At 42.4% G+C, this 27,859-nt stretch overlaps 1 protein-coding gene across 5 annotated transcripts; it reads right to left on the reverse strand.

Moving 5' to 3' along the window:
* Positions 1–4,613: 4,613 nt before the first annotated feature.
* On the reverse strand, positions 4,614–27,819 carry LOC121685187 (phosphatidylcholine:ceramide cholinephosphotransferase 1-like). 5 transcript variants are annotated; one of them, XM_042065562.1, is made up of 6 exons: positions 27,549–27,819; positions 12,021–12,965; positions 11,248–11,365; positions 9,533–9,686; positions 7,828–7,994; positions 4,614–7,507 (listed from the first exon to the last, which is right to left on the reverse strand). In XM_042065562.1, the coding sequence occupies exons 2-6, from the start codon at positions 12,635–12,637 to the stop codon at positions 7,334–7,336; spliced, it is 1,230 nt and encodes a 409-aa protein (XP_041921496.1). In that variant the 5' UTR covers positions 12,638–12,965; positions 27,549–27,819; the 3' UTR covers positions 4,614–7,333. The 5 variants fall into 5 exon arrangements, with proteins under 5 accessions (XP_041921496.1, XP_041921498.1, XP_041921500.1 ...); XM_042065564.1 differs by lacking the exon at positions 27,549–27,819 and adding an exon at positions 27,234–27,508; XM_042065566.1 differs by lacking the exon at positions 27,549–27,819 and adding an exon at positions 25,778–26,225.
* Between the last annotated feature and the right edge of the window lie 40 nt (positions 27,820–27,859).

The following is a 27,859-nucleotide window of genomic DNA, read 5'->3' on the forward strand; positions in this document are numbered from 1 at the left end:
TATGAAGTTGTGCGTCTATGAGCAAAGTAGACATATGGTTCTACTTTGCTCATAGACGCACAACTTCATAAACTATGATATGTTACCTTAGACTACGGTAGGCTAATGCAGCTACTGCTAGAGACTAGATAGATAGATACTTTAGTCATCCCCAGACGTGTAACGTGAAGTCATGCATGGATGTGATGTCTCCGTCCTGCAGGCGGTAGCTAGAGCGCTCTCAACTCCGCTGCCATGTGTGAATAAACAAACGTCCCCCCCATGTCCCCGGTATAACATTATTGTCGGGTCCTTAGGACGTATTTGAAATGACCAAATGCAAATGTCATCCGAGGGACCTGACGGTGACGTCCCCAGAAAGTCCTGCACCGGACGTCACGCAATAACCAAACGATAACTTGCTCCAGACGTCAATAAGGTCACCGGAACGTCCGCTAGAGAACATGACGTTCGGGACCAATCGGGGACGTCGTGAATGTCGGCATAAGGTCCGGGGGACGTCCCGTGTTTGTTGGGTAATCGCAATTTAAAAGTTCGGGAAGGTTCATCTTTTTAAGTTTTAAGTGCAGTAGCCTAGGCATATCTGTCCCCTTTTGAATTATATTTCGAGCCTATTATGAGGTAGCTACAGTGCGTTATGTCCTGGCATTTGGACGTCCTCCAAAAGAAAAAAAACTTCAGGATAGATTTTTATAGATGGTTATGAGGAGCAATATGAGATGATCATTTGATGATCATTGATCATTGTTTTGGGACGTTAAGCCTTTTCCAAATGTGTCACTGAAAGAGATTGAAGAAACATGCTGGCACGTCAGGTAACCTAAAGGTTCTTAGTGATTATGAGGAACAGAGAAATGTGGTGATCATTGATTGTTGTTTTAGGACATTAAGCCACGTTAAGCTTTTTGCTTAGGCTACAGGCGTTAATGAAGAATAAACGCTTAATGTAATCTTGTGCGAGGCCCATCAGAAGCGAGGCCATGGGTGACGGCCCAGATATTGCTGTTTTCATGAATACAAAAGTTGGGTGACCCTCCCTCCTAGAATAAAAAAAAAATGGTTGACCCTCCCCTCAACAAAGAATAAAAAGGCATGACCCTCCCCTATTTTCCTCCGGTGGTCCATTCCATAAATACCTAACAGTCCCTAAACAGCAGGGGACTTTTATAGGAAGTAGAAGTGGACGGTCCGAATCCCGCTTTTTTATGAATTCGCCTACAGTCTCCAGTAGGCTACAGTTGTTGCAAATGTGTGATTATAGGCTCACTGGTGGTCAAATTGACTGGTGGCCTTTTCCTTTCGTGGACATAATGCTGAATGCACTATTCACTGTCGTAGACGAAATAAACGTTTTTTTTTTTGGTCAAAAGTAATTCAGTAATAGGCTATGGAATGCACCTAGGCCTACTGTACATGTAGACTAAGAAAAATATAAACATTGTTAATGGCTGCATGTCTCCATGTCAAAAAATGATATTTGCATTACACTGTCCCTCAGGTTATGGCAAAATGATATATATTTTGCTGCCAAGGGAGCTGAAGGACCCACATACACACATACATACTAACGTGTGTTTTAATTGATGGTTCAAAAGGTTCAAGGTGACAAACTCTTCATGTACTGTTGTAATCCAAGGTTATAACTTTATTTTCTTGTTGACTTCTATACAAACAAAAGTCCTCACCTTCCTTATCAGAATGTATAAGAAAAGCATAATGAATACTCGTAGGAAAATTGGAGGAAATTTCACATTGTCACTCTCAATGACAATTTTCAGGCAATGAAATGTTTGGATAGATATGCATCGCCATCTAGTGGTAGTATATTGGTATAGGTCTCAGTAGTCTGTGAGTAGCCTGGAAGCCAGCCCGAATGTATGCCATCCTTTCCAGAAGGATGTTCTTGCAGCTGTCCCTATGGGATTTAGATATTTCGTTGTTTTGATTGGTTAGGTCTATCCAGAGGTGGGACCAAGTCACTGTTTGGCAAGTCACAAGTAAGTCCCAAGTCTTAGCAGTCAAGTCCAAGTCAAGTCCCAAGTAAATACAGAGAAGGGCAAGTCGAGTCCAAGTCCAAGTCACATCAAAGCCAAGTCGAGTCCAAGTCCAAGTCCCAATCTTTTTCAAGTCCTGAACAAGTCATCAGGTACTCTTCACTTAATAATGCCATTATTAGACTATCGATCATAATTTTAGCACTTCCATCTAATCCACAGTATTTTTTCTATAAATACAGATTAAAATATGTTCAATGTTTCTGTCTTGTAATCTTTTACGACATATGCATGTGCATACCTGTGTAATATACACATGTGCATACCTGAGTAATCTCTACAAAATGGATAGCTACATGACACTCAGCACAGCTGCAAATATATATAATGTTTTTCCAAATTGCGGAGCCCACTGTAAGGACGAGTAATAATTTGACTGATGGTATTTCACTGTGCTAGGCCACAGATTTGCCTGCAAACAATTTATTAGGCTGTCTGCCAGTGGTGACTCATAAGGGAAGCCAAGGTCAACAGTTTTATATTATTTAAAAGATAATAATGACAGTAATTTTGTTTTAAAGTATTCATTTCTTAAGAAATACTAGACATTTGATGCTGTTTATCTAATTTGTAAATGGTGCACGGTCACTTTAAGCCCATTGTGTGCCACTGTCCACACGTTCTCATAATGATCTTTTTTTACCAGCTCCGTTCAAATATAGCCTATGGCTAGTCCACAAACTTGTTTGTGCCACATGTATAGCACAATTTTAACAATGATAAGCATGATATTAAGTTGGCACAAACAGCTTTCATTCCTTTGGAAAGAGAAGCATGTATGACATGATGCTTGCTTGACATTTTCTGTTTGCAATTAAAAGTGAATTATGAGCCTGGTAGCCAGTAGCCACCTAGCTACAGTAGCTGAGTGGAATGCGTTTCAATCGGCATATCATGTGCTTCATGTAAATAAATTATTGAATACTTCAAGACTCACCAGTTCCATTACACAAGGCAAAGACAACTCTTCATAATATTCTTGTCCACTTTCCAAATCACAGTGAGTGCAGCTATGTCATAGTGACCTGGATCTCATAGTTTATAACAGTATAGTAGGCTAGTGAGAAACGGATAAATTCACAATCTCCTCTAATCTCGTATTTTTTTGCCTCCACGATTTCTTTTTATATGTTTCTTATATTTAAAAGAAGATATCAATCATCATCAACAATGACAAGCCAGCTGGAACCTACTCGTTTTCTCTCCCTCTCGTGCGTGCTTAGATGTGTTCTCAATTAAATGCAGTAGCTTAGCATAAGTTTAAGTTGGATCTTAATGGAGAGGACTCGAAAAGTATCATCTTTATGTAACATGCTGTTGGTGCTTTTTGACAAACGTTCTCTAACAAGAGTGCAAATCAGTTTGCAGTAAAGCTACTAGTGATTGGCTAAATGTTGGTCCTTCCTCTGTCTCTTGGTGCCCTACACACAGTGCGTAACGCGTGTGGGGGTAGTGGCAGTAATCTACTGAACTGTGCTCTGGCCGCTTGTCTCCGCTATTTTTTTTTTTTTTAGTCGCGGGAAAGCGTCTATGGGTTGACTGGTACACGATCAGGAAATTTAGTTTTTGATTCGAGACATGTCAAGTCATCACAAGTCAAAGAGGCAAAGTCCGAGTCAAGTCTTGAGTGAATAGTATTCAAGTCCAAGTCGAGTCGCAAGTCATGCCGAATTTTATCAAGTCAAGTCTGAAGTCATTAAAATCATGACTCGAGTCTGACTCGAGTCCAAGTCATGTGACTCGAGTCCACATGTCTGGGTCTATCCAATTGTGTGTAAAGGCAGTTTTCTTTGTAGTGGTTTAAACAGGCCCCATAATCAACACCTTGATAAGTGTTACCAAGTTTGGATAAGAAATCGAGTGTGGCTATGCCAGGCTAACCTGTGAGCTCTCAATAACTTATGAGAATGTGAATATGAAAACATGAACCATAAAATATCACAAAAATCCTCCAGGCAGTAACACTGCAGGAAAACCACCATTCTGTGATAGAACACGATACAATGGGCAGCCGTGGCCCACTGGTTAGCACTCTGGACTTATAACCAGTGGGCCATGGCTGAAGTGCCCTTGAGCAAGGCACCTAACCCCTCACTGCTCCCTGAGCGCCGCCGTTGTAGCAGGCAGCTCACTGCGCCGGGATTAGTGTGTTGCTCACCTCACTGTGTGTTCACTGTGTGCTGTTTGTGTTTCACTAATTCACCGATTGGGTTAAATGCAGAGACCAAATTTCCCTCACGGGATCAAAAAAGTATATATACTTATATACTACAAACATAGTTCTGTATTCCACTAACACAATCGGTCACACCACAAGTTTAACCACTTCACTATTTAGAATACTTTAGAAATATTGTATGCAATATCATATTTTATTTCGCATTTATAAAATAACAAAACAAAACAAAACAAAAATTATGTAAGTAGATTTGTTGGAATGAGTAATTCTGGTACTGGACTACTGCATTCCCTTGGGAACAGCCAAAAGAAAAACGAATAACCATCTGATATGTTCTCTGAAGTAACTGGCAGACTCAAAGAAAGGAAAGAAGAACGGCATTTAACAGACAGAGTACAACCATTTATTTCCATTCTTCTCTCATCACCACCACATTATAGAAACATCACAGCCATACAGACACATAGGGAAATGGACACTATGCATTTGATCAGACTGTTGATTCGCCTGTAATAAAAACACATAAAATTACTTAACAGCTACTGAAAGACAGAGAAATCATGATTGGCAACCAAGTTGACTGCATTACCCCCTAAAAGGTTTGCTGTGACAGCACATGTTAAGTAAAAATTATAAACAGCTAACAGCATATTATACATGAAACAACTGAAATGGCTCAACCTTGACAACATAAAATTGAGGCGCTATAAACCCCTAATGCTTGATTTTTTTTATATGGCCACATAAGCTTATGAACATGAGATATTTTTTGCGATGGTAAACAGTCTTAAGTCAAACTCTCCCAACAATTCTTTACAAATAAAATCTGAGCTTGGGACCAAGTGGCCTATGATAAACCATCACATTCATCAGTACAATTCATTCATACATACAGCACAGACATCCAGGACTGTGTGAAACAATTAATCAGACTTTCTTTGGAGGTACATAGTGCTTTTTTCATACATTTAAAACTACTTGGGTATGCAAGCTTTGTGACAACTTGCATATTATAATAAATAGGAAATATTTGTTTTCCCTTTACTACATTTTTCGTCAGCACAGGTGACTGGAAGGAGAAAAAAAGATGTTCACCGTATTGTCTTGTTCTGTCTGCAGCCTGACTACATCCAATATTGGAGCTGTTATTCAAATAAACAATAACAACACAATTCAAAACAGATGTTGACTACCAAACAGTACTTTCTAGATCCTTATTTTGAGGACTGGTAACATGATATAAATGTGGCTATATTGACCAAGCCTATTTGAGTTTTCTTATATCAAAGCCATTGTCAGCTAGCGTGCGCTCATTCATTAAAAAATGAATTTCCAGACTTCAGATATTAATGTGGATCAGGTCATGATGACAGTCCACTTCAAGTTGAGGGTTCAGTTGAATTCAGACAATCATTAGATCATAGTTACATCCTTCAAAATATGGCCCATTTAAGAACACAAGGCAGGGATATTTTGTCAGTCACCAAGTTAGATGCGTTTCATTTTCCAAGAAGAGGTCCCATCAGAACATTACTATGCTCCGATGACTACTGCGCATCTGCCAAAGCCCAAGCAGTTACATTCATGGAGAAACAGCATACTTGCAGTCACAGGTCTGCACAAGTCCAGTTCAGTCAGTGTTTGTCATTCATCTTTTTTTTTTTTTTCTTTTTAAGGGGAAACATGATGAAAAGAATAACAGAAAACAAAACAATGAAATAAATTATTTCAGTCTGGCTCCATAATCACTTGATAAATTAGGGACAAAGAACATCCACAACGAACAAACCAGACACAATTTGAACCATGCTCTATATCCTATGGGGGAAAAAAACTGTATACTAGCAGGAGGGGTGGCTAGGCTGGTAAAACACTGGCCGTAACTAGGCCCAACAGTCTTCACAAGCAGGAGTGTTGTGCTGTGTTGGTTAGTGTAATGCAAACAACAATCCAAAGTCCAAAGTCTCTAAGAGCCACTGAATCCACAATGTTTGGATTCCAATGCTGATGTTGGCAGTCACTTCTATAAGGGGAAGGTTAATCGCAGAGCTCTCAGCATGTTAACTGGATGTCCAGCCAAACAAATGGACATGCCCATGGGCTTGGTGGGTGCAAGTGCAAATCAATGCAGCGGTTAGGACATTCTATGTAGTATCCCATTATTTTTCAGGCAATTTGTTTTGGTTTTGGTGTGTGTGTGTGTGTGTGTGTGTGTGTGTGTGTGTGTGTGTGTGTGAGATCAACATGAGAGAGCCCTATTAATGCTACCTTTCATGGATACTAAACTACACACTATGCTAGTTTGGCAAGAGGGCTGGCAAAATGATGGTCACTTTGCGATTTGTTAAAGTTAAACCTAAAGTAATGACAAACATGTGCACACAAAAAACCTCCTTGAAACACACAGGCGCGTGCACACACGCACGCACGTTACAATCATGATTATAAAAGGCACTGATTGAACACTAAACACATATGTTTAAGATTATCCAGCATTCAGCACGCATTATTAAAAGGTAAAAATCTAAAAAAAGATTTTCTAAAACATTGTTTTGAAAAATAGACCTGTGAAATATAGAGAAACTACTGTTTTGCACCCTTGCCACATTTGTATGTACAAAAGAGGAGATTTCTACTGATGTATAAAAACAAAAAATCTGCTTCTATAAGAGCTTGATACTGTTTAACAGTTTCTGGAACTCAACTTTACAAGTTATATAATTCTACTCTCCTTTACTTTAATGGATACAACCATGATTCTAAACACAGAATCAAAGTTTGAAGGATATACTCATGAAATGTTTAAGTTTTATCAGCCAAAAAATAAAAAATAAAACTGAAATGCTAAAGCTACACTCTGAAGCAGAGCAGGTTGAGGCTTTTCAACTCCAGTCATCTTATGTACTGTTTACGATATCCATGTCAGTCCAGTAAATTACAGTGTCTTTCAATAATTCAAATACAAAGTACAGTCGTCTGTAAAAATAACAATGGGTCACAGTGCTGAGCCATTCTGCACATAGTCTGATGATGAGAATTTTTCTATGGCCTCCCGCACTGTTGAGTCCCACACAGTTCCACTCTCATCACTCAGCCAGGGTCACTGCGAGTCCAGTCTGCTGTATTTCACCCGTGTCCATGGTAACATGCGCCAAGACAGCGGTAGCTGATAGCTCTTCGGGACGGGCCCCTGGACGTTGTGCTCAAAATACTGGAACAAGCGGTACCACCAGACCTGGGAGAAGAGGTTTCCTTGGGAGCTCTCTTTCAGGACCTGCAGCAGTGCAACAGAACAGGAGTCATTTAATCCAGTAAACAATGCACCACAACTCTGCCTGGCATGTGTGGAAGCCAGTGTACGTTTATGCATCTTCTTCATAAACCGCACATGTAACTAGCGACAAGAGAGCTATGGGTGACAGATGAATAGCTGAATATGTAAATGGGGCATAATTGTATTTAATTCCAAATGACTTACACACCAAACACCAGTATAACATTCAACAATCTCCTGCTGAGTCAGTAGAATACATGACAAAAATCACTACAGAGGTCAGATTGTTTAAGCCTGTTTGGCAGGCACCACAAACTCACCGGCTGATTGGCTAGTGTGTGATACCACCAGAAGAGGCGTGTGGTGATGAAGTAGGCCACCACCACGTCCACGGTGTAGTGGTCATGGGCCAGCAGGATGCAAAAGACCCCCACCACACTTAGGGTCCAGCAGACCCAGTGATGCACCCAGAACCTCTTTGGAGAGTCTGTCAGGAAGCGAGTCGAGATCAAAAACAAATACACAACAAACAAACCTGACAGATATTGGGCCCTATCTTGGCGATCTAAAACGCAGGGTCAGTAGCAAAAAGCTTAAATACATTTAGGGGTGTGTCCAGTCCACATTCGGGTTGGTTTTGTTATCAAACGTCGGGCACTTGGCGCAAAAAGGTTGGTCTTGTGTTTCTTAATCAGTCATGGGTGTGTTTTGGGCGTAACATCCTTTAAACCAATGAGAATGGCATCTGTCATTTCCTTTAACAGCAAGCAGTGCGACTTCAAACAGCACATTTGTATTTTGATGGTCACCGGCGCATTTGAAGGAATCTGCTTGCACACGAATATTCCACTAAACCATGCTTAATTAAAACCTATTTGTGACTAGAAGAGTATAGGCTACACGCAACTACACTTGTCCATTATTTGGACTCATAGGCAAAATGAAACTAACTTCACTGTGGTGTCATATTCAATGACAAAACAGTTATACACAGTTCATTACACTCACTATTGACTGACAATGGGTTACCATCGAAAACAGCCTGAAAAAAGCCACACTTACCCCAATAATGTTCGAATGACTGAATAAAAAACCTAAGGACATTTATGCAGCGGAGTTGCTGCTTACATCTAGCGACAGTGCATCTTCAGCTGTGCTTCATATGCACCTTTCACTATAGACCATTTTTTTCTCGGTCAGTGGCGTAATGCTTTTAGATGGTGCAAGATCATGTCGTTAATGGCCACACCCCAGGGCACATTGTTTAATAAAGCGCATGGCGAAGTGAAGCGCAGGGCGATAAGATTGAGTGTAAGATAGGAATAAGCTTTGCGTTGTGATAAGAATATGCTTTGCACTGCGTTTTAGATCGCCAAGATAGAGCCCTGTGTGTCTGAATACATTTTTGTCAAATTTTTCGAGACAACACAACAAATAACCAAATTCAACAAAAGCCAACGAAGAAATGGAAGCTTTACATAATGTTCTGCCCAACAATACTCTAATCATGAATGGGAGACATGCCTCCTGACCAATCACAGGTCGACTACTGTCCTAATGACTCCTCTTGCACACTTGTTCTGCTGCTTTGTTAACAAGTACTTTGTACTTGTACTTTTCATTGTGGATTTCAAAGTCTTTCTGGTAGAAGTGAGTTGTGAATGACGAAGGAGAATTTCAGGGGCTAGCTTCGTTCTGAAGGATTACTATCTACTGGTCTTCTCTGGATCAAAAACACATACAGGAGGAGAGAGAAACTATCACCACCAGATGTTACTGCTATTTATAATCTATTTATACTGTGTGTGGGGGGCGGGGGGGCGCCATTTGGGCAATGAACAGAACTTGATTAAAGGAAAAGTCCCACTGCAGTGCTCCGAGTTAACCATCTGGAATTTCTGATTAATTACTGGTGATACACTTCATGGACCAGGAGTGATGAGATAAAAGTCATACCTCAGTGTGACAGTGACAGATGGAGAACACGTCAACAGCATAAAAAGTGTGTGTGTGTGTGTGTCTTACACTCTTTAATGAAGAGATAAGTCAGTGTGAGCATCACAGTGTGGCCGCTGTACAGGTAATCTCCACACATGGTGTGGGATCCGGTGATGGTGAGCCCTCCACCAGCAATCATCTTCATTATCCTGTGGAGCTGAGCCTCCCACCTGCCAGAGAGCTGAAACACAGACGCACACAGGCACGTTAAATTAGAAAAAAATTAACGGTGCACAGTGCCGAGACCTAGATAATTAGGTTAGTTATAATATAAATTATATTATTATATTGATTGCCAACAATGTGCATATTCCACAGATGCAGGCAACATGTGTACAAGCCAGTTATTACTGTGAATGTAATGTAAACAAGGTAAATCTCTGAAATGTTTGTGACATTTGTCATAAATCGGCCATGATTCATCTCAAATCTAAAGTAACATTTGATGCGAAATCAAAAAAGGTGCTTTCCCACCTATTGTAAATGAAACAAGCCACAAAGGATGTTGACGAATGCTATGCAACATTACCCATATAACCTACTGAGGGGACAGTTCCCCCCTCTCCCAAATAGCAGAGTAAAGTAGATGAAGGGCACAAACGTATCCAAAGACTTTCTGATTCAAACGAAGACAGAACAGTGTGGATGTAGCCCTAGTTGAGTGAAACATTATGTCATCGTGCACTTCTTTTTACTCATGTTCCTGGCTCCAAGCAATCAGATTCAGCGTCAGGACGGGGCATAACCTGACTTCATCTAAGTCCTCTGTGCTCATAAGCGTGACTCCCACTCAGCTTAAGCCTCTTTTCAACACCAAGTAGGTGTGACTTTTCCTGTAACTCATGCAACTTCCTGTAACAAAAACAAGACCTCCAAAGAGTACAAAAAACAAGAGTTCTTGTTTTTAATGGGCAATTGTAAAACGTTCATCCTAAAATGAAAAGAAGACTAAATGTCTATGACACTATGTTCGCATTCATTCTTATTTCTATCCTACCATGCACCTTTGTCCTGCACCTGGCATCAAAATAGGTGAGACGTGCACACAATCATCCTCCAAATGTTGCTCTCTCATCAGTGTCCTCTTTCTATTGATGCTTTCTGGACATCAGCAGCTGCTAACAGCGACAGACCTCCTACTCATCTCAACCAGACTCCCTCTGAAAGGTCAATGGGACCCAGCAGAGATCCAGACCCGGTCACATGGCTCATTTCCCATCACTCCGGACAGCCAAAAGCCCAGGCAGCCAGAACTATCTAACCACAGATTGTACATCATAGAGCACAGTTTCAATTTCACATCAAACACATGTATATTGGAAAAAAAAAAAAAAAAAAACAGCCATCCCAAAAACAAACATGTTTACAAAGCCTGAAGTAGATTGACATCACTATTACGTAATGGCGCTGATGTAAGCGTGTACAAAGCTGATTGACCGTACGCTGTAATCAGAGAGAGAGAGAGAGACACAGACAGAAAAAGAGAGAGACAGAGAGAGAGAGAGAGAGAGAGAGAGAGAGAGAGAGACAGAGATGTAACCCCAGAAGTGGAGGCTTGGGCCAGCCAATAGGAGCGGATTAGTGTAGCGTAAATGAGCTGATTTAGCCTACAGTAGCACTGGCTTTTCTGTGTGTTCACAGGTCTGTTGTCAGCAAAAAGCCCACTGAGCATGCAGGCTTCGGATGGGCTCATGTCCTGTTTGCAAAGCTGGGCAGGAGGAGAAGGAGGAGGGCATGCTTACCTTGGGCGAGCAGCGGAAGTGCATGCCAGGCACCGGAAGGGTGGTGATGTACATGGTGACACACCTGTACAGGTACAGCGTGCCCACAATGAAGAAGAACCGCCGGCCCACGATGGACCTGGAGGTAGGGAGAACACACACACAGACAAACACACACACACAGAAAATAAAGTGGCTTTTAGATGTTAATAAGTGACAGAAGCCAACGGCCACTCTGAGGTCAAAAAGCCCCTTGTGACGCAATACCAGTTACATTCTTTGTGAATTTATGTCTTAAAGGCTGTGTCTGTGCGTGATCTAGCATTCTTCACTCTGTAGATTCAACTTTAATAACTTATCCATTTCTAAAGTCATCAAAGTGATTTTGTCATTCAGTGTGATTGAGTAACACCCGCAGTAAATCACTTATCAGTGAGTCATGTTTGTTCGCGTTTAAAGATCATGCCAAAGGTCTGTGTTTGAGTAAGGTGTGTGACTAAAGAAACTTGGGTGACTGAAGACGTGTGTGTGTGTAGTAGTGGTTTTTGAAAAGTCGGTTTTGTCACGTCCAGCATGCATGCCAAAAGGCAAAAAAAAAACACACTGGAACTGGAAATAAGGCAAAATAGCTAAACAGAAGAAATCTATTAACAGTAATATTAGGGCCTAATCCTAATATTAGGATTATATAATAATTTAAAGAAAAGAAAGAAAATCGAACTGTGACTTTTAAAATCGAAAAACTAAATTGAATCGAGGATTTTGAGAATCATGACACCCCTAGTGCGTCTCACCTGTGTTTGAGCAGGACCCACTGCATAAGCCAGAGAGCCACGAGCAGCATGCCATTCACCTCGCAGATGGAGAAGGCCCACTCCACGCGGTCAAACAGGTCGAAGAACTTGTCGGGCAGTGGCGGCGTCTCCTCCTTGGGTGGCACGCGCTCGTGCACTACCGAGATGACCACGCTGGTCGTCAGGAAGCAGCAGACGGCGTACAGAAAGGCGGCGCCCGTCTTGCCCCACTCGGCCGGGAAGCGCTCGGGCTCCGGCGGCGGCACGGGGATCTGGACGTGCACCTGCTCCGAGCGGTGGAAGCCGTTCTTCTTGAGCAAGCCGTTGTGGTGCGGCTTGGCGGTGCCATTGGCGAGCACGTGGCCGTTGGCATGGTGGTGGTGACCTTTGTTGACCTCCATGAGGTGGGCCACACGCAGCGTCTCCAGGCGCTCCAGCAGCTGCCGGCCGCCGTCGCCCGAGACCAGCGAAAGCGGTGGGCCACGGAAGTCCTGTTCAGAGAGCCGCAGGAGGCCCGGGCCGTCCAGCTGCTGGAAGGATTCCGAGTACTCTTGCATGCCCTCCTCTGTCAGCCAGTCTAGTACATCCTCCTCTGACCACTGGCCCACCTCCTTCATGGTCAGCAGACCTGAGAGTGGGGGGGGGGGGTTGACTGAGTCAGAGTAAGAAGTGACCGAGGGGCGCTACTAGAGGGCGGCTGGCGTGCGGGACGCTTGAGGCGACGGTAAGCAGTCTCCTCGCGAGGCTAGGCACGCTCTTCCTCTGGGACATTAGAGGAGGACAGCTGGATGGGTGGACGACGAGGAGGGGCGGGGCGAGGCAGAGGGGGGTCTGTGTTCGATCACAGCCGCTCCCTGGGACTCTCTGCCTCTGGCTCAGATGAGGGAGGAAGTCTGCTGCGGTCCTCAGCAGGAGTCAGGCTCACTCCACATGGACACGTCCACCCTGCAGAGAGAGAGAGAGAGAGAGAGAGAGAGAGAGACTGTTTTACTGTTATGGTTTGGCAACAATACCTAGTCATCCTAGTTAAGCAAAATGTAATTAATTGAATGGGGGGGGGGAGAATGTGTGCACACACAATGTTTCATGTTATTGTTACTAATCATCCTATGCCTTTTTTCCCCTCAATGTTACAATGCTACTGTAAAAATGGTTATGCTGTTTTGGTTTTGTGCTTTGGCAACACTGTACCTACAGTCATGCTAATAAAGCAACAATGAATTGAGTTGAACTGAACTGAAAGACAAACACAACACACAACCAGTGACACGCAGTAATCAGGAGAGCTTTCAAGCACACTGCTGCAGAGTCAGAAGCACAGGCAAGTGGGAAAGGCTGGAAGAGGAAACAAAGCCCAACATGCATGGGGTGGGGTCTGTGGAGAGTTCCTCCTTTCTTCCGTTTGACTGACTCCACCCTAGAGTGCCTTTCTTTTTCGGTAGAACAGTTGATAGTTAAACTTTTAAGTTTTAAAATTAAATTTGACATGATTATCCAATCAGAGTTTAGATGATTATCAGTTGAGATCTCTGAACTGATTTGTGGTGTGTGTGTAGCTTTTAATGGGTCAATCTGAGAAAAATAAATAAATAAAAACATACCTGATAAGTACCAGGGTTTGCTAAACCACAGGATGCAGTGGTGTGTGTGTGTGTGTGTGAGAGAGAGAAAGAGTGAGTGAGAGTGTGAATGAGAGAGTGAGAGAAACAGGAGATACAGGCTGTCGCCACATCACTTCCTCAGTGAGCATACTGGAGAGGCCTGCAAACAGATAGAGCCACTTGCAGCAAACGCAAAGCTTTCATTCTGAAAGTGATAGCTGCAACAAGGACACATAACTGGAATAAAGTAAGGTAAGTCATAATATGCCCAAGCAAACATTAAGCTTTTATGGGGCTGTGTGTGTGTGTGTGTGTGTGTTTGTGTGTGTCCTTCGTCAAGCTGATGGCCTTGGGGCTGAAGCCAGGGGTGATTTCCTGTACTTGATATACGTGTGTGTGTGTGTGTGTGTGTGTGTGTGTGTGTGTTTCCGTGACAAAAGGTCAAGGCTTGGTCAGGCAGCCACTTCATCACAAACTGTATCAACAACCAATAACCAGCCAGGAGAAAGCAAAAAAAAACTAGCCTAGTACTATACAATCTGACCACACATCCTTAAATACACAAAGCTAACCATCTCCACCCACAAACACAAGCACACAATAAACATTTGGACATCAACGAAACTGTGAGAAACAGTAAACTGAATGCAGAGCAGTTGTACCGACAGCCTCAGAACAGCCACATTTAAGTGCTGCATATAGCTCTCAGACATGTCAGTATTTTAAATGTTTATTACCTAGCCTACATCGCCGTTGATGCTCAGATTTTTAACCCCTGGAAAAAAAACATTTGTGCGGTCTAAAAAATGTGCACGGTCTGAAAAATCTATTGCGCGACCACTTCGACTGGCCTGCGCGGCCGCGCGCAGCTTAGAGGAAACATTGGCTCTCACCCTCTGTCAGTGATACTACATTTATAAATGTACATTTGAAGAGTTCAGATGCAAAACCCACCAAATCCGTCTGACCACTTTTCTTTTAAATGAGCATTTAAAATCTGGCTCCTATAGGTTTTTGCCTATAAATCATTATTTCATACCAGGAAGATAGTGGTATTTAGTGGGTTTTGAAGTAAAATTATTTGATTAACGTATACTATGTGTGGAGAGCATCCACTCTCCATCTTTATCTCATTTTTGACGTAGGTGGCATTTAGAGGCTTTTGCATCTGAACCCTTCATTTATTAATTCAGCGCACATGCGCGCGGCAGGCCAACGGCCCTGACCAGTGGGGTCCAGCGGGGAAATCACCAAGGGCACCCCAACCAAAAAAAAAAAGAGAAATGAACCATACCTCAAGTGAAGCGGACTGAGAAGTCGCAAGCAATATTCCACAATTCAACAGCAATATGTCTCACTAGCAGTGATGGTCTGTGTGTGGAATTTGGGTCAGAATCTTATGAAAACAGATTCTTTCAACTGCAAGATATCTCAGTTTCATTGTGGAATATTCCACTCAGTCAATTCCATTTGAGGAATTCACAATATTTCAATAGTAAACTCATGGAATGGAGTCACTTAGTTGCAACAGGGAGTCGGTGTTTGTTGCACTGCTATCTATGGAGTATTCAGACTATACAGCAGAAGGCTGGCAAGCAATGATTGGTCAAATTGTTGATTGGATTAGAAGCTTGGAAGGTAACTAGCTAGCCATGTGATAAACAGGACGACAAATCACCATGTCAGACATCATTCATCTATCTGAACATCCATCCACCCAAGTACCTGCCTAGTCAAGCACACAGTATTCATTGTTTTCTCCCTTTTACGCCAACATCTCCCTGTCTCAATAAAACATTTAGCTTATTTTGTTTCTTGGTAAGCGTAGGAAACAACAGTTGAGATTCATATAGTGATTCTGACTCATATCTACATTTACAACAACCAAGCAATCCACATGACACAAGGCAGGGCAGCCTGGGAGAGGCCGAGAGGACAGAGGAGAAGCCGTGCTGACTGCCAAGGTGGACAAATGACTTCTGAGTCAGCCATGAGTCAGAGACCTTTGGACACTGCATGGGCTATGAGGCAATCCCAGCGATAGCAAAGCCCCAACGCAAGTGATGAAAGAAACGTCCTGTCAACTGGTCAAGCCCACAACACTGATATGAGAGTAAAATATGAGAGTAAAATGGGAGAGTGCCATCATCCCTAAATTGACTGCATTTTATAATTTAATATTAATGCATTGCTGGACCTTCGAACAACCAGTCAGGCAAAACCATCCTATTTGTAATATGGAAAAAACAGGAAGGGTGGGCAATTAGAGGAAGGTGAAAGAGGAAGCCTGAAAACCACAAGAAGAACCATCATTCTCATAGAGTTGTTTAAATGAAAAGAAATATTGTGCTTTCAATTTATTTCAGAAAGAGAGAAAGAAAAATCTTCATGTGAGTGTGTGTGTTTGTCTAACCTAAACGGACATATGAATTAAACAGTGGTTAAAGAGATGAGGTCCATGGGACCTACAAAAGATCCCTATTGTCCTTCCTAAAACACTTTAGACATTACGTTTCGCAACAAACAAGGGAAGAGCTCTGGGGAAAAGCAAGTCCCATGCGGTATGGTCACAATGACACAGAAATAACCCCGAGGACTTATTGTGACGCAAACCTGTACGTTTCAGTTAAATTTCAAAGTGGCACTTTTAACCATAAACACTGGCAAGAAATCATTATGGACTCAATAACATACAAAAAATTAACAGCTAAACAAAAACCAAATGTAGGCAACTGTAGCTACAAAAATATGCTTGAATTAAAAGCAGCATGAAACAAAAACAGTATTTTGTGCTATGACAACCAAAGCAGTATGTCTGCACACCCCACACACACACCCAGCCATGTGCGCCTACATGGTAATTTCTTCCATAATAGTGTCTCTGAAAGGGCTCTCTGCTGAGTGAGTGGAACACTCACTGAAAATAGAAGCCAGCTGGTAAGTGACAAATGTTAACTAGTTTTACATTCCCAGTATATATAATAAAGTCCAAAAAACACACACACACACACACAACCTATGTTAATACACACTACTGTACACAGACACACACATATAAACAAAGTCTCAAATACATGAAGATTAAATACATAATTTTCTTTACAGTGGCAGTCACCAACAACCTCTCAGAATATCTGCTTCCTCAGTTTGTTAAGGACAAACAGTACATATCCCTGGGTACACATTAGCAGAGCCAGTCCCGGACAGAATTAGTCACTGCGTCAGAGCGCACCAATCATTCTCTCACTGACTTTCTTTTCCATTCATCCCTCTGCATGTGAAAGTCAGGAAAGTGAGACCAACTTGACATGTTAAAAACGGAAGCTAACGTGGCTAACTTGAAATAACCCTCAGAAAAGATGGTGGTAACATTTCCTGTAATAGAAAGAGAGCGTGAGAGAGAGAGAGAGAGAGAGAGAGAGAGAGAGAGAGAGAGAGAGAGAGAGAGAAGCAGTGAGCCAGTTCAAACCATGACAGTCCAAGCTGAAGGTGCGAGGGGAACCCACTGTGCCCAGTCTCACCCTGGATTGAATGAGGAGACACACTAGAGAAAGAGAAAGGAACCTTACTCAGAGTTGCCGAGTTCCACTTCACCCTCCTCCAACCGCTGCACTCTGAGACGTCTTCATTCGTGGAGAGAGAATGAACTACTCCAAGCGCGGCTCTCACATGCCTTCATCCCTCCTCTCTCCCTCTCTCCCTCCCTACAGCCCCCCGGCAGCTGAATCTTAGCTTTGTAGGAGGTGGTCACTTCTGACTTCTTATCAGTTTGAAGACAAAGATCTTAGCCACACCTGCCTGTGAAGACCCCTCCAATGACAGATGTTGAACACGCTTCACTTCCTTATGACACGTGTTGACTGCTGTCACATGTGGTGACAGCACATGGAACAAGGCCATAAATGAGGAAGAAAACACCTTTTTAAAAACATCATTTGTTATTGTGACATGAAATGACACAAAACTTCTATTATGATGACCATCATAAACACACACAGAAGATAAAATGTGACAGTTGCAGAGCTGTGTAAACACCTTTGTGGAGGGCTACAGTGAGCAACAGCTGAGGACCGCTTCCACATAAAAGACAAACATTAGGTTCTGTTCCACCTGCCCGACAAAACATCTACTGGTGAGTTTGGAGTAAATATTTACTCCAAGTAAATAGCAGCATTTCTGCTGCCAGTTTATGCCAATATATCGTCCAAAATGCTTGATTGCATTGCATTCTCCACATTTTTAGCTAAATTTTAATTTACCACATCAGCATTTTTGTTCAGTGAATCTTTTGTAAATTGCTTTACAATAGCGTCGGGGCCTTGTCAGCAGCCTCCGGCTTGCCTCTTGCCACTATTCACTCCTTTGTATTCAACATTCCCTGTAGAATTCTCAATATCTTTGGCCTCAATGTGTCCAGTTACATAGTCTGTTCTTAGTCTTGGATTTTGTGAAATAAATTTCTAAATATCACCTGCTTGCTGCAGCTTCGGTCTGCACGTCCTTTTAAAACCGCATATTTTTCTCTCTCAAGCATTTAATCTGCTGCCGGCTTGTCTCTCCACATCGTCCAAAATGCTTGATTGCATTGCATTCTACACATTTTTAGCTAAATTTTCATGTCCACATCAGCATTTTTGTTCATTGAATCTTTTGTAAATTGCTTTACAATTACCGTCGGGCCTAGGCCTATCGACTGGCTTGCTTCAGTCACGTCTAAAACTGCATCTTTTTCTCTCTCGTGAGCATTTAAACTGCTGCCAGCTTGTGACTCCACATCGCCCAAAATGCTTGATTGCATTGTATTCTCCACATTTTAGATATATTTTGGTGTACCACATGGCATTTTCTTTCAGTAAATCTTTTACTTTGCAATTACCTTCCTGTCCTCCTCTTGGCTGCCTTCACTCCTTCGTCTTCATTAACATTAATCTTTTTGGCCTCAATAATCTAGTTATAGTCTCTGTTTTTGGTTTTGGATTTTGTTAAATACATTTCTAAATAAATGCGACTTATAGTCCGGTGCGACTTATATGTTTTTTTCTTGTTCATGATGCATTTTTTGACTGATGCGACTTATAGTCCGGTGTTATACGGTAACTGGCTTTCATGTTAACTGGCTGGACTGTTTACTTTGCCTCTGGAGTTAATATAACCGCCCCCCTTCTTTTGCAGATGTGTTCAGCTGATGATGTAGCCTCCGATACCTGGCCGCAGATTCGTCTGTTTAACTCAAGTTCAAATAGAAATGTTTGTGATGCTGCTCTTTGTTGTTTAATAAAGCTTTACAACACGATGTGTCGGCATTGGAAGTGTCAGGTTGTCTGTAGTAGGCCACATGCACTGGACCATGAATATGCTACCAAATAAATAAAACTAAATAAACTCCATGTGGGTCTCGAACCACTACTAAATTAAACTGTTTGCATGAAAACCTGACACCAACATGCTTGCACCACTAACCAGTTGACACTTCCCAGCGAAATTGATAATACTAGGCCTACTAGTAAATAAGGTCACCTAGTATGTTATTGTGTTTAGCAGGTTAACACAGCGGATTATGGTGACTGGCTGTGTTATCTTGCAATGTTGCCCAAAGTAGCCCATCATGATTCAGTTTACAAACGTTTCACTGATTGCTACCAGGCTGTGGCCACCTCTACTTGAAGTGTCTTATTATGAACGCCAGCAAATAAATAAAATAAAAAAGTTCAACTATGAGATTCGACCTCGAATGACAAAACTAGAACTATAATCTGCATATTAACCTGATGCATATCACAACGAACGTGAAACACGCATTGAAACGCACAATGTGCAGGATAAGTCTATGTCTTCATTTTACACAAAATTTTACATATCACAAAAGATATGTAATATCAAATATCACAAGATACACATAGGCCTAGGCTATTTACGTTCATGTTTTGACATGTTAACAGAGGTTTGAGATGTATTGGATTTATATATATATATATTTTAATAATTTATTTCTTATCAAGTGATAAGTTGCATGTGGCTCAACAGGTTGATGTGTTGACAATGTTTTTTTAGACTAGCCTACGGGTTCAATCCTCGCCATTCACAGTTTTTTAAATTTATACATTTTTAGACCAGCAATGCTTCCTCAATTTAGGCTGAAGATAGACTAGGTGGCTGCAGGCAGCCTGACCAGCAGTAGCCTAGAAATCTAGACGCGCCCCTAGCGGCTGCCAGGGCTAGTCTAGCAACTCTCCGTTGGCTTGTGAGCTCCAGAAATCTAAACTCAATCAGGCCAATGAAATCGTGTATAGAGTTGTTAGGTGGGCTTAACATAATGATTGATGGCAGAGTTGCAACGGTTTGGCTTGAATTCCCTGCTACTTGAAAACAAATAAGATGGATGTTGCTGTTGGCGAACAGTGTGACACGAGTTAAGCTTTTATTAAGTTGGCAAACGTTTGAACTAGCCAACTAGCTCCGCTGGTGGTAAACGCATGGGACTCATAGCGCTGCCGGTGTCCTATTGCGTGCAGAGGGAATTTGAAAGACAACTCATTATCCCGCCCCTCGGACTGAGCACTGCGAACGGTGAGTGCCCAGACCCTACATTAATTTTAATGTGGGTCTGGCTCGTCAGGCTAGACCAGCAGTCAGTGAAACGTAAAAACCATTAAGCCTAGGCTATACTTTGAAGGTCTAAATGGCTTAGGCAATGTAGCAAGATAACACAGCAGCAGTTACCATGATCCACTGTGTTAACCTGCTACAAACACAATAACATACTAGGTGACCTCTTCTACTTGTAGGCCTTGTACTAAATATGGCCAATTTCGCTGGGAAGTGTCAGCCTGGTTAGTGGCGCAAGCAGGTTAATTTCAGGTTATCATGCAAGTAGTTTAATTTAGTAGTAGTTCGAGACCCACGTGGAGTTTATTTAGTTTTATTTATTTGGTGGCAGTCCAGCCAGTTAACATGAAAGCCAGTTACCGTATAACACCGGAAAATATGGCAGTTTAAAGTGGGTTAGCTAGTGATCCATTTTTGTCTGATAACTTCTACAGGAGGATCTATGATGCAACTATATGATCTGGAGGCAGAAAGGGCCAACATATTTCTCTGTAACATTTCCAAAATCCAAGTGAACCAAATACTATACAAATCAGAAGTAGGCTAGGCCTATCTACTGATATCTTTCTCCGCTGAGTTTGTTCCTACTATTTGCCACTTGCCGTGCCACTAAGACGAGCTGAGAAGGGCGCATTATGAATAAATATATTAGCCGTTGGCTAACATTGCCTCAATGCTATCTATGCGAATGCAATATGTCCAAAGGTAATCTACGGTAGACGACTACATTAGGCTACTGCTGATGTCTCCGCATTGCATAGGGGCAGCTGTCTGCACTGTCTAAAAACGTATTTAACTTAAGCCCACAATATAATATAGTATTAATAATACAAATATAATAATGGCGATGGATGTGAGGAGTTGGCTGTAAGTTTAGCCTAGGCTATCCTATGTAGCCACCAAAGACTCTAGAATCTTTGGTAGCCACAAGTCTCTCCTGCGCTGAATACTTCTAGTCTCATTCACTTCTCGTTTTCTGACCATAGCTGTCAACATTGAGCAACGAAAATAAGGAAGATTTTCCAGGTTACTCACCCAAAATACAGGGAAATGTCAACATTCGTCTTTCTGTTGCTATCCCTCTGCTGAGAGCAAGAATTCGTAGGCCTACTACAAAACAGCTGCACTAAACGAGGTGTGAAGCTAGGTCTAATGAGACTTTGCTTAAAAGGATCTTTCTTTAAATCATTACAAGTAGAACTCTGCAACATCACCATTTGGAATCATCTTTACATTTTAAGTGGCACAAGGTAGCCCTAGGCTCTGACTGAGGTAGAATGTATCAGTTTGACCTGGCTGCACCAGAGATAACATTGAGAGAGCTTTCTGCTGGCGATTCTGTACTTGTTCATCCATCATCTGTTTTCATAATTGTTTGATATTGTTAATCCAGTGTTTTCTTATCTACAAAAGGACTAAAGGGGAGTCTAATTTAATTTATTACACTGGTGACTCACCACAACTTGATAATAGGAGACATTGCTTACTTTAGAGCTTTCATAATAAACCCCACAATGTGAAAAAGTCCTGCCATCTAAAAACAAATCTGATCGACAGGTTTCCATAGCAGCTTCTTTATCCTTCTCATCTCAAAGCAAGCAGTCCTTAGAGTAGTGATGCATTGTGGGAGAGTGAGCCATGAGACAGGAAGTGCTGTGTCTGACCTCAGCAGAGAACCTCCATTATGTGAAAGAAAGCTTGTCAAAGAGCAGGGGCTTCAAAGAGCAGCGTTGTTTAGAGAGAAAAAGAGCGCGGCGGGAGGAGGTTTGCTCCACTCGGTCTCAAACAGTCTACAGATTACCTCTATATCCATTAGCTCCATGATTCCAAATGTCAGGTGATATATGTGTGTGTCAGTATGAACAAACCACCATAATCAAGATAGACCTTCACCAGTGACCCTGTCCACATGGATAAGAGTGGGAGAGAGTGTGTGTTTGTGATTATGTATGTGCAGAGTTCTACTGACGTGTTCCCAATCAATGCTGGACTTCTTCGTCTTGGTTTTGATTACTCCTCTCTGTGGGGCACATTGGCCTTGAGCCGTGGTCAAATCCGATCTACGTCCACTGGATGGATACCCTGTTTTCAAGTGACTCCATTTAAGTCAATTTCAATGGGGGGAAATTGGCTATTCAGGCCAATCACAGGTCCACAGAAGGCCTGCACTTTCTGTCTCTGCTTTCGCATTTCACAGTCTGTCTGAGGGTTATCTGCATGAACTGAAAATCTATCTCTGTATTCACTGACAGGAAGTTACCCTTTCGATGCTGCCGAGGTAAAAGAGATGGTGAGCGGACATCAATCCTGTGATTGTGTGGCGAGTGGGGGAAAAGGGAGATGGTTGGTGCATCTCGTCGGTTTGCTCCAAGCCTTCCATCAGGGGCCATCTTTGAGGATTCCTGTCTCACTAAGTGTTACTAATGGACTTCCGGAGCCTTTGAGCTGTTGCACCGCAGTGCATCAGGGTGGCTTCAGAACATTCAAGTGTAGAAATTGGCCATCTGCCAGTACATTTCCAATGGTTGATATGATGGTTAAACCTGGTCTTTACTGTTAACAGCTGACTTTTGGGATGGTCCATCCACTAGTTGTGCCAAAATGGACCCAAAATGTAATCAACAAAAAAGTGGCCCTTTGAGACACCGTAAACAATGACTGCGTTCTACCAGTAGGCAGACTTTTTAAGGTAGGCTACATCCCTCACAAGGGATACAGTTGGCCTAATTGTTGAAGGATTGCCTCCTTCTTAACTTTTTGATATACCTGAAAGTTGCCAAAGAATGAATCACAGACATGTTTCCACAGACTTTAATTGGGCCATCAGAATATAAAATCAGCTAGGTCTATTTCACATTGTCCAAAATATATTGCTTACAGCATCAAGAGAATCAAATGAAAAGGTAAACATGTGTACTCTTGCAATAAGTGACAGAATTCAGACGTTAGCAAGAACGGTGTGAAACATGTCTGAATTTGCATTACATAATCAGGGACAGATATCAGTAGATACAAAGTGAACTTGCATCTGTCTTTCATAACAAGTTTGATAATTCAGAACTGTGAGATCATGAGTGAATGTCAGAATCAAACTAGTGTGTTTGCACACTAAAATACCTATAGGCCTAGTAGAAAGCCCTTTTAAATGTACTATTGAAAAACCTACTATGTCAACGCAGTTATCACAACAGTTAAGCTTGCGATTTCACACTGACTGTGCTGATTGATCAACATTTAACTTTCACACTTCAAGCCCAATTGCTAATAACTCCTCTGTGGTCTAGATTAAATACAACACTCTCTGGCACCCTCTGTAAGGCAGTTCACACCAGCATTACACCCACACACAGGACGGTTCCAACACCACACATTCTGTGTGATAATGAGCCACGCAGCACATTCACTCAGCGAACAGCATCCGAGTACATGGAATCGCATCTCCTGTTTACGGGGGGGGTGGGGGGGGTGGGGTGGGGCTGCAAGAGCGCATATCAATAAGGTGAAATAATCTGGTAACCAACATTTATTTTACTTTGGTCACCACTGATGGCAGAATAAAAGGTAACGAATTAAGAATTAAAGAATTGAAAGATAGCTTTTCTCAGTTTGAATTATAAGGGAGTATGCACTACTCTTACCTGGGGTCATGATGGTAGCATAAAACTTCATCCACTGCTCTTTCACTCACTTAGCCAAACAATGAACTTCTGTTCAGCAGAAGCCTAAAAGCCTTGCAGCAGACACACTAGCCAGTGCTGCTGTATGCAACATCACCAAGTTCATCAGAGCTCCTGTATGTTACTCATGCAAAGCTTTGGGCTGATTATGGAGGACTACAGTAATAACCCCATGAGGGAGAGGGTCGCTGGGAAGAGTGTGCTACAGCTCCACAGGGCCCCATGCTTACGGCGTCATTATCTTCCCCCCTAGCAGGTGTGCCACTTAATGAGCATGCACTTTTCAAGGTGATCACACACACTCTCTCTCTCTCTCTCTCTCTCTCACACACACAGGTGGGGGAGAGTGTACATCAAATAAATCTCCATTTCCCATTTCCATCTTCAACAAAATGACAGACAGAACAAACAACACAGACAGAAGGGCAGACAGACACACACACACACTTCCTGTATTTCATTTGGTGTTGATAGATTTTCCATGTCTTAAAAGAATCTGGCTTACCATTCCAATGAAAAAGCTTTCTATTGGTATGTGGATGTGTGTAGGTCAGAGGCTCTGTGTATTCTACTGACACTTCTCTGACATTATGATGGGAGCAACATCTACACTTCACAGTGTTAAATGACTTTCTCTTCACACTAGTAGGAAAATAACTAGTAGTACCACCTATGACTTCCCACACTTTACCATGTGTTATGCTTACACAGGTTTCACATTACAGCAACCACCCACCCCACCCTCACAATCACACCACGACAAGCTCCAAAACCAGGAACAGAAACAGGAACAAACATGTTCTGAACTTCTGACACATGATCAGTTGCATTCATGGACAAGTCTATGTGCACCCTCTGGAATTCATGCGGTCTTTCTCACATACAACAGACACAAACCAAAGCACATACTGCGGACGGGCACACAACCCATAGAGAAGTGGCAAAGTGCAATGAGGTCGGGTGGAAAGACCAAGGGTAATCTCGCAATTCCTTCTCCTTTGATGTGGCAGACAGTTACAAAAGTGTGGCGACGGAAAGGCTTGTGTCAAAACCTGTCTGTTCAGCAGATTGCACTTACTTCCATTCCCCTAACCACACACACACACACACACACACACATACGGAGCAGAAGAACAAGGAGGATGAAGAAGGGGAAAGGAGTAAAACAGGAAGCAGGGGTTGGGGGGGGGGGGGAACTCTCTCCAGGCTCACTCACTGACACAGACAATGTGAAACTGTTTCCTGCCTCAACCTCACCAGAGGGGGGGTGCTATCGCAATATCAGGCCGAGGCTTCGGTTATCTCTCCTACAACTGAGAAACTGGGACACATCATGTGAGACGTAATGAAAGTTCATGCATTTCTAATTTAGAACGCATCTTGGGAGCCTGCTAAAGAGAGCTGTGGCAGCTACATGTTCAGCCTGTGTGTGTCCACTCAGTGTGTACACACACACACATACACACACACACGAGTCTGACAGACACATACTGAGGTGATGATGATTATGATGATTATCAACCAGAACGAGGCTATCCTTCCCAAACCAAACACCTGCGTATAGTAGCTGCGCTGCTCTTTACAACTATCCTATCCAAAGCAAACCTCTTAATATAGCTAAAAGAGCTGAGCTGCATGGAAAACACATATTTACCCTATTTGCTCTCTCTGCCCACAAGCTAACAGAGGGGATGCTGAGAAGTGGCCTGTGCGGATAGGGACAGTAAAACTGATTCATTGTGCCTCCATCAGCACCAACTAATTCCCTCACCCACCCTCTGAGCAAGTGGACATTGGCCATTCCAAGGCTTTCGTTAAAGAGACAAGAGGAACACTACACATGGTTGTTCAGCCGCCCGCCCCCCATACACACCAGAGGTTCAGTGTTTAACCTCCTCCCCTCCTCCAAGGCAGCAGTTAGGAGATCCGTGTCGAGGTCTACCCTCATTTCCCATAGGTACAGGTCCATTTAAGCTCCGTGGAAACACAAGAGAGAATCAGGTCAAACGCCGCTCTCAGTCTTTTGCTTTCATTCATGCAGCATGAGGAAACGTGATCAAATTACCCCCAGAACACAACAGAGAGGAGAAAGTGTGTATGGGAGCGAGAAGGAGAAAGAAGGAGACAGACAGTTCTGATTGGTTTCGAAGGTTGCCTATTTCTCTCAGATAAGCTGCCTAGGTTGACTGTGCACTTCCTGTATCAATTTTTAGAAATGGTTTTGTTATGGTAAAAAGGCAACAGTAACTAAAAAACAAGAGTGCGCAACTATCTTGATGGGATACTAAAAAGTTCAAGTTCAAAGTCTGCTTTATTGTCAATTTCTTCACATGTCAAGACATACAAAGAGATCGAAAAATTCCCACTATCCCACGGTGGAGACAAGACATATTTTACCAATTAGGTCCACAGACAAACATAACATTCAAGTAAACAATATAAAAAGTAAATAAGAAGGCATATACAATGAAGAAATAAGAGCAGCAAAATTTAGGTTGAAATTGTGCAATTGTGCATACAGTAGACAGTCAATATAATAGTGCAAAAGTCAGGCCAATAAATGGCTGAGGTAGTTCTGTTTGACCTAAGTATGCAAGTGGCATAGTGGTGGAAGTTATGTAAGAGCAGCAGAAGTGTGTTCAGAAGTGTTTTCAGGACAACAACAACAAGTTGCAAAGTGTGCAAGTGGAGTAGTGCAAATGTGGATACTTTGTGTATTAATATGTTTTTTCGCTTTACCTAAAGTTGTAAAAGTTTCTAAACATGAATTTAAACTATCTTAGTTACTACATAAAGAACATTTGAAAAAGTGAATGTGTCAGAACGTTCTTGTGAAACACTGTCACACTCCTCCCTGTCTGATCATGCCTATATCTACAGAGCGCCTGTGCTGCACTATGGCGCCATCCTAACGTTTGTCGACTGACAGGCAACACTATATTGGCCTCAAGGGATCTGTTGAAGACAAATGTTAAAGCCACCTGATTTTAGGCCCAAGGTATAGCTCCGGCATTAGTGTTCAGAGGTGCCTAACAAATCCGTCAGCACATACATTTAAACCACTATTGATGTGCTCACTCCAAATAAAGAATTTCAGTAGTCTGCTACAAAGAGTAGCATAATAATCAAAAGCACAACATTGTGACCGTTTTGTTACCACTAACGTCAGTTAAAGATAGTCTCGTTACCGCCGCGCACAATAATTCCATTGACAACTGGGAGGATTCAATGTAACACTCGAAGAAGTTGAAAGCGGTAGCTGTCACACGGCCCTAAAAACGATGGTAACCTTGAAAACTATACCAGAAAGAGACATGAGCACAGCTTACCTTTTGGTCGCCTGCAGGGCTAAAGTAACAACTTTGCGTTAAATACAGGATATCTGTACGCAGCGTAGCCTGAACGAGACTCAAGTTGCTTAAAATCCTATCCCACTGTTGTTTTCCAACCATGACGTCGTCGCTGTAACCAGCTTGCTGGATAGTTGCGTTAAGCTATGGATTAACGCTACAGTGCAAAGGTTGGCCCGTTAATAAGAAATAAAATAGCCTACCGCAGGAACACATTGTTAGGAATTATTTGGATAGAACTAGATTGGACTGTGAACAGTGTGTAGGGAGGCGTGCTGTTTGTATATCACTTACCGCATATCGTTACATCTGATGACTTGTAACTGCTAGCACTGTATGTGGCGTATAAATAGTGGACGGAATATAGCCAAGTATTTCAAAATAAGCTACCGTCTTTGGTTTCTCATAGAATATCAGCAGGGCGCAGAGACCGCTTTTCGCGACGCTCCATTTGTGATCACCTTCGGGTTCTCTACCAGAGAGTATGCATTTTGCATTTAACAGGACAGATTCCCTATTCCGTTAGCAACGAGTAGCCTGCTGAAATGTTGTCAGTTAAGGCACAGGGAAGGAGGGAGTCACTTCTTTACCCATAATCCACAGCG

Source organism: Alosa sapidissima, chromosome 16, assembly GCF_018492685.1.
Source record: "Alosa sapidissima isolate fAloSap1 chromosome 16, fAloSap1.pri, whole genome shotgun sequence".
Lineage (NCBI taxonomy): Eukaryota > Metazoa > Chordata > Actinopteri > Clupeiformes > Clupeidae > Alosa > Alosa sapidissima.

Bases quoted from the DNA above. Each gene is read 5' to 3' on its own strand.
- LOC121685187 (XM_042065562.1), bottom strand. From the start codon at position 12,637: ATGAAGGAGGTGGGCCAGTGGTCAGAGGAGGATGTACTAGACTGGCTG. The intron at 9,687-11,247 runs GTAAGCATGCCC...TCTGTGTTTCAG, and splicing joins ACTTCCGCTGCTCGCCCAAG to CTCTCTGGCAGGTGGGAGGC. The intron at 7,995-9,532 runs GTAAGACACACA...GCTTCCTGACAG, and splicing joins TTATCTCTTCATTAAAGAGT to ACTCTCCAAAGAGGTTCTGG.